The 7,733-nt window shown below is 42.0% G+C and overlaps 1 protein-coding gene across 1 annotated transcript; it reads right to left on the bottom strand.

The window, feature by feature from the left end:
• Positions 1 to 5,233: 5,233 nt before the first annotated feature.
• LOC132567647 (CARD- and ANK-domain containing inflammasome adapter protein-like) lies at positions 5,234 to 7,533 on the bottom strand. The gene has a single exon (XM_060233329.1). The coding sequence runs from the start codon at positions 7,526 to 7,528 to the stop codon at positions 5,258 to 5,260; it is 2,271 nt and encodes a 756-aa protein (XP_060089312.1). The 5' UTR covers positions 7,529 to 7,533; the 3' UTR covers positions 5,234 to 5,257.
• Positions 7,534 to 7,733: the final 200 nt, after the last annotated feature.

Here is a 7,733-nt window from a genome sequence, read left to right on the forward strand (position 1 = left end):
TGGAGGGGGGCCCCGTTTCAGGGTCATCAGAAAGCAGGAGGAGGGAAATGTTTTCTGGGCACTCCATTATTCCCTATGTAGACCGATTGTCATAGGTTATAATGGAAAATTGATCTGTGGGTATCTGGGGCTCTGGGGGCCCAGTTTTTTGAGATAGATTCAATAAATTTTAAGCATAACATCTGATACCCTCCTCAACGTCCCCCCCCTCAAGTTTCAAAAAGGATTGGACCAAGGGGCCCAGCTCTATGAGCCTCAAAAGAAGGTGCCCCTATCCTTCATTATTCCAAATGGAGAGAAGGCATTTAAAAAGAGCATGTTCCCTTTAAATGTGATGGCCAGAACTCCCTTCAGAGTTCTACTGTGCTTGTCACACTCTTATTCCTGGCTCCACCCCCAAAGTCTCCTGGCTCTACCCCCAAAGTCTCCTGGCTCCACCCTCAAAGTCCCCAGATATTTGAGTTGGACTTGGCAACCCTACCCGCATCCTAACAATCTTTTGAATCATGACAGAAAACAGAATCTTGACAGAAATGTCTCTAAAGTGACATAAATAGAGCATATCAGAGAGAAGCGGCTTCAGACTGACATGTTTTCTTTTAGATCAACAGATTCCAGTAAAGTTTCAAACACAACAAATGCAGAACATGCAAGGATTTGCAAGGTCATATCACTTGTATCTCCTTCTGCATGCTGCTCTTTCTTTCTCTCCTCCTGACAACCCCCATACCCTCTCCCCTTTCATTAAAGGTTGCATATCAAGCTAGCTCTTATAAAAGGCATATTCATAGCTTTTTTATTAATTGAATGGAATGCTAATGTGCTTGAATAACCATGGCGATGAAAGCACACCTCACCTCACCTTCAACCACCCACAAGGAATAACTATGCAGTGCTTCAGAATTTCAAAGGATCAGTAAATCTTTATTCCAAGTAGAAAAAAAGGGATAACATTTGAGATTGGAAAATAATGGATTACATTTGACAAGTGTAATTGGGCAACATAACAGCATTGATCAATACATTGTTGATGCTATAGGAAATCTATGATAATACGGAATTCTAAAGGAGGTTTGCCATTGACTATATTCTTTGCAATGCAGCGTGGTGACTAGAACACTGAATTCACACAGATTCACCCTCTCCCTTGCCCTGCCTGCACAAGAACGCCTTGGTTGATCTGCAGTTATCTCTTGCACAGAAACCTCGGGAAATCTGCCTCTGGAGGGAGATTTCTCTTGAGAGGAAGGGGGGTGGAGGGTAGGAAGGGGGGTGGAGGAAGTAGAGGGTGGAGGTATTCCCTTTTTGCTTCTTATTTTTCTTCTTCTGCTCTCAAGATTCGTGTTCCTACGTAAATCACATCACTCAATTAACCTACCCAATGAGGGGGCAGAGTGTCACACCAATGGATAATTGGGGTGTCATATGTGTAATATCAAATCAGAGACCATTCGCATCATAGATCCATCCCCCAACATAGGCATTTTAATTACACTGGCCAAATGACTTTATGGCCTTGTTTTTCCCAAAACTGGTTCCTTTGAAGCTCCCCACAAGTGATAGATTTCTCACTTAGTGTCAACCATGGATGGGCATCCATCCATCAAGTGGTCAGGGGACTGGCTGACTTTGATGGCCTTAGCAATTAATTGCTAATAATGAAGGCAGCTAAAAATAAATAATGAAGGCAGCTAAGAAGAGTCTTTTTTCCCCCCTCCACCGTAGGATTTTGAGCATCCTGAGTCTGTCTTCCAGAGCACAGCCACCGTCTTCTGCATTCCCATCCTCAGAAACGATTTGCCTCCAGTCTTATCCGCTGTGAATTGTAAAGAGAGAAAGCACAATGACATATTGTCACCGCAATGCAAAGGAAAACGAGAAACCCCAGACAATGGGAAGAGGGTCAACTTGTAATGTACAGAAAGTTTTCTGAAAAAGACCATGCCCTCACTGCCAAATGGAAGGGACCAGTCCCAGTCACAAAGAGGATCAGCCCTGCTGTGTACCAAGTTGCCATCCCCAAGTCAGGAGGTACCTGGCTCACGTTCTTCCACTGCTCTCAGTTGAAAGACTGGAAAGGGAAGCCCCCTGACGCTGTGGCCAACTCTGCTCCAGCTGCTCCCCAGCAGAATTCTGAAAAGCAACCCCCAGATAAACCTGGAAAAGCCTCCTCTATAAAGATCAGACAGATCTCACTGAATTATGCTCCTACACCTGCTCTGATTGATCTGGCTTAGACTTTTGTGGCTCTCTGAGGCTACAAGCATTGAGCTACTATGTAAATATAGGAAACTTGACCCTGCACCCCAGCAGCAAGGGGGGGGCAAGCCTCTGCTATTTGTGTGTATGTTTCTTTTTTGATCTTCAGCTAGAAGTACTATGCAGCCAGGCATAACCCTTTTCCCTTACAGAATACACTGTTCTCCAAGGATTGCACTTCAGGACGAGGTTGTTTTTCTTTTTAAATTTTTAAGTATTATACTGCATCCCATAGTCATAATCGTCGCCATACAAACTGGCATGGTAGTCTTTTTAATTAATCTGGTATGTTGGTTAAGGCGTCAATTAAATAGACTGGAAGCCTTGGCAAACTCAATCAAATATAGTCACTCAGAAGAGCTATGAATGCATTACAATTTTCACAAAAATATCTATATATGCATATATTTAGGCATATGTGCATATATATCTAAGAAGAAACAGAATTTTTTTAGGAGTTTTTTTTTAAATGCCAATATCCAGGGCAAACCTGGAGATCTCCAGCCGAGACCTGGAGACATGCAAATGAAGTCTGGATTTTTTGTGTTTAATGATAGCAGCCAATGAAAGTACTCAAAACTCAAAAGAGAAAAACCAAAAAAACTCTGACCATTTCCTTTTTGCAAACGATTGGCTATAAGTGAAACTTTAGGATGCCAGCTCCAGCCTGGAGGTTTCAAATATTTGAAGACTTCATTGGAAAACCATAACACATGGTTTCTTATTTTTCTTTAAGCCCTTTTCCACAAAGAGACATGGTATTTAAGGTCCAGGCATAAGATATAATTTTGGAAGTAATCTCCAGGTTCCAACTGGAGACTGGCAACCTTACAAGGGCAGCCATGTTTTTTTCCCCCCTTTTCAGAAATCCCACATGTACTCCCCCACCTTTTTTTCTCTACAGTCTCTCCCTGGCATGCCTAGCAGGAACTACAGGAAGCTGCCACATCTACCCACTAACAACTCTGCTCTGCACTTGCACGCCAGCCCTGCAAGGCAGACCAGGTACAAATAGCACGTTTGTGCAATGAGAACAGAGAAACAGTCCAAAAAAGCCTTAATGCAAACACAGGGGTGGCAAACAAACAAACAGCATTACTTTGAAAACCCCAGCCAGACTTTTTTTTTACAAAACTTCCACCACAGAATAACTTTTTAAAACAAAGAACCAGTGACCACATGGTCAGCACAGAGATCCCTTAGACAAAGGCAAAGAACTACAAAGAGTTTTTTTCTTCCTCTCTCCCGTCAGTACAGAAAAAAAATAGGGGGGGGGGAAGTCAGTGATTTTTGAATAGATTTCTGAATGGAAGTCAGAGATGTTTGAATAGATTTTTAGAATGGGAGTCAGTGATTTTTGAATAAGAATCTAATACTGTGGAGTGTAAGCCAGTGAGATTATTGAATAGATTTTTGAATGGATCCAATGAGTTTTGAACAGAATCTAGGATTTTTGAAAGGAAATTCTTTTTAACCCGTTTGAACAGAATTTTTTTAAATGCCTTCCCTTTTAAATTAAGATAATAAAAAACAGTTTTTTTCTCTGCAAACAGCCAAAAGTTTTTTTTTATTCACCCTTGCTGGAAATTGGAAACTGCAAGCAGAATTTTTTTTAAGCCTCTCAGATGCTGCTACAGATTGCACAGCCAGCCAGGCAATGGCTGATCCCAGCTTCCCTCTCCCCCCCCCTCCTTTGCATGACGAATATACTTACCGAAAAACCGCGTGTTTTGAAATTCGTATATGCCCGTGTCCTTTTTTTCTGCTCCATGCAGGGAAAGCAAATCCTTTGTTCAATAAGGAAATAAGGAAAAAGAGACTGCTTTTTCTCTCTAGATCACAAAAAATCACAGAGAGAGAACTTTTTTCTCTCCCCCCCCCAAAAGAAGTGCAGGAAAACCAGTAGTGTCTTTTCTCTCCCGTGCCGCGAGTACCAGCAGGTTGGAGAACTTTTGAAACAATGATGAGGAACTTTTCACAGCTCTCAGCAGAAGGAATGACGAAATGCGCGTCACATTGTAGCTGACCAATGATGATTGCTGCAGGAAGCGCCACCTGCTGGTGGTAATGAAGAACAGCTACAGAAATAATAAAAGCGGCTGAAAAACCTCTAAAAAACAGGTCTTGAAAACGAAGCATCAACACCGCGGTTAAAGCAGCTTCACTACTTTTCCAGGATTTCAAGTGTGGATCGTACCGGAAACTCTGGAGCAAGACAGTCTTGAGGCCAGTTTTCAGTGTGGATTGAACCATCTGAGAGGGTGGTATTACTGGGTCTTTTGCCCAGTGCAGAATCGGCCACTGTCTCCCCGCTTCTTATTTTTCCAGTTCCTCAGAATGCTAAGCAGTCTGATGTCACAGCTCTTAGTCATGTGTCCTAGCAGCTGCTTAGCTAAAAGCCTTGCAAGTCTGTCACTCATGCCCTTAACTGGATTGTGAATGGCTCAAAATGTGGCAGAATGTAATCATTTCCGAAATAGTAAAATTCTCAGCATTGACATTTTAAAAACTGTGTGTTATGTGAAATTTTGCACAGTAGATTTTCCCTCACAAGGCACAAACTCAATGTTTTCTCCTCCTTACCCCACATTTTTGGAACTTGCTAAAACTGGAGATTCTGAAAACGTGGGGTAAGAAGGAAAAAACTTCAGGTTTGCATCTGGTAAGGGAACATCTACTGTGGAAAAATGTCACATAAAATAAAGCAAAATAAAAATGGAATATGCATGCTGGGGAAATGAAGTGCTCCCCTCCCCACAATGCTCTTTGCTTTGTGTATTTTTCTCTCCAGTGCTATGAGATCAGATGGGATAAGGGCACAGTTGCTTCCCTGCTCTCATGCACTTCATTTTCAATTAAAACTAGAAATTCACCCACCGTTTTACATATGAACACGAGTATTTATGAATAAATGCATGTAGATCATCCCAATATATTCAGTTGGGCCCTTTGGCAACAAAAATGCCTATGATTAGTAAGTACCTATCTCCTTGCAGACTTATTTTATCAAGAACATTTTTTTTTTCAAAAGTGCAACTATCTGAGCTTGGTTTTCTATTGAGCTAGATTCTGCTATTTGTAATGGAGTCTTTTTAAGGCTATTTGTAGCCTGTAGGTTGGCTTTCTCTCCCACAGAGTGGTGGACCAGTGTATTCACACAATCAAAATGACCAGCTTTGCAAGCACAATGTAGTGGTGTGTCTTTATTGTTGTCCAAAGCATTAATAGCTGACCTGTTGCTTAGCAAGAACTGTAGTAAGTTGCTGTGCCCATGTTCTGCTGCCAGATGCAGTGGAGTTTTTCTCCAAATGTTTCTGTCATCAATATTTTTATTTTTCCCAGCCACCAAAAGAGCTTTTACTATCTCTGTATTCCCATTAATGGCTGCATAGTGCATTGGTGTACAGCCATCCATGTCTCTGGCACCAAACCTACCATTTTTACCTAAAAGAACTTTCACTGTGTTGAGATGGCTTCCTGTGGTTGCAAGGTGAAGTGGGGTCTTTTTCTCTTTATCTACTGCATTGGGGTCAGCACCGCAATTGAGAAGTAGTTCCACCATAGTAGGATTTCCAGTTTCAGCAGTAAGATGCAGTGGTGTCTTGGACCACCTGTCCTTAAGATTGACATTGGCCTCATAGTGCAGTAGCTTTTGAGCAGTATCAACATGGCCCTTATGACTTGCCATGTGCAATGGAGTGCGTAGCTCTTTCGTAACTGCATTAATTTTAGCCCCCGCATCAATTAATAGGCCAACTAACATTCCCTTATTGTGTAACGCAGCAACATGGAGAGGTGTTTGATCTCCTTGGCCAGCCAAGTTAGCATCCATTCCTTTGTCAAGAAGCATCTTTGCAATGGAAGAGGCTCCAGCTTGAACTGCCAGGTGCAAAGCACTGCTTGAGTTGGGGGTCTTGTCCTTTAAGCTGGCCCCCATGTCCACAAGAACTTTTGCTGACTTTGTCTTTCCCATTTCACATGCCAAAAGTAAAGGTGTGTACAGCATTTCATTGTGAACATTTATGTCTGTACCTCTTTCAATTAAAGCAGCTACAATGCCATGCAGGTCTTTCTGTATGGCTTTATAGAGAGCTGACACCATTGTATCAGGTGATAATCCTTTGGAATAGTCCAATATTAACTTGAAAATAGATTGGTTGTTGCTATTAAAGGCTGCATCAATGATGCTGGAATCAATGTTGGCTCCAGCTTCCAGCAGAACCTTCACTGTCTTCTCAAACCCCCGAGACACAGCATAGCCCAGAGCAGTTTGTCCTTTCTCATCCTTGGTATCCACTAGAGCACCATGCTTTAAGAGTATTTGCACCAAGTTGCTGTCATCTTTGAGAGCAGCCATGTGCAGGAAATTGTGCTGGTTCTTGTATTGTCTTACTTCTTCCCCCAGAATGCTCTTGAGTACCTGGGTGTGGGAGCTCCAACTGGCCAAGTGAAGTGGCGTCTTGCCTTCTTGATCCAAGCTGTATATATTGGCACCAGCCTGGAGCAGCATTTTTACAGCATTGTTATGACCCTTCTCAGCAGCTCTGTGCAGTGGGGTTCTTCCTTTTTTATCCTTGACACCCAACTTGGCACCTTTGTTGATTAAATAATCAATTATCTTGATGTGTCCATGAGTAGCTGCAATATGTAGGAGGGTTTCATTTGCGGAGTTAACTGCATTAATATCACTGTCCTTTAAAGTTTTTTCTAGGTCAGAAAGATTACCTTTAGCCACAGAATCAAAGATACAAAGAGAATCAGAATCAATTTGTACAGGCTTTACTGCAGCTGAAACTTTTTTCTGTTCATGTTTGATCTGAGCTGTTTTTTCTTGTGTAGCTAAAGCCTGTCTATGGCTGTCTTTGTTCTTTTGGTGATGATCCTTTGGCTTTTGAACCCACCCTTTGTCTTTCTCAAGTAGGTACCCTATCAGTTGCCTTCTTGCATCTCCAATTCTCTTATTCACATCACTGACATAATTCCTCATGTTGTTATATAGTTGTGGCTCAATCTGTTTTAGACAGGGATAAAAAAACAACCTGCAAGCTCGCTCACCTTGAGAAACCAGAATGTCCAAAACTCGGGAGTTCTTTGCTATTCGTGTCCTGTAGTGGGATAAAGCCATTTTCTTCTCTGGTGTAAGAATGCCATTGTCTATCAGCCAGTTCACAAGGTGGTCGGGGTTGTTTATGCCTTCTGCAAGTTCATCCTTTTTAGTCCTTAGTACTTCTATAGCATATGGATTTGTGAACATGCTGGTTGAGTACATGATGTTTTTAGATTATTAAATCACAGGTAGATTAAGTTTTCCTTTAAAGTTGACCCTAAGGAAGCAGAAACCATGACATGGCTTTGTTCTGGTATCTGCTGGCAGATATTGTAATGGCACTACTGGAGGTGGCAAGAATTAAAAAAATAAACTCTTCTCTTCTGTTGTCCAGCACTGTTGCCTTCAGGTCCTCTTTTCAGTTTGC

Source organism: Heteronotia binoei, chromosome 2 (assembly GCF_032191835.1).
Source record: "Heteronotia binoei isolate CCM8104 ecotype False Entrance Well chromosome 2, APGP_CSIRO_Hbin_v1, whole genome shotgun sequence".
NCBI lineage: Eukaryota > Metazoa > Chordata > Lepidosauria > Squamata > Gekkonidae > Heteronotia > Heteronotia binoei.

Bases quoted from the DNA above. Each gene is read 5' to 3' on its own strand.
- LOC132567647 (XM_060233329.1), bottom strand. From the start codon at position 7,528: ATGTACTCAACCAGCATGTTCACAAATCCATATGCTATAGAAGTACTA.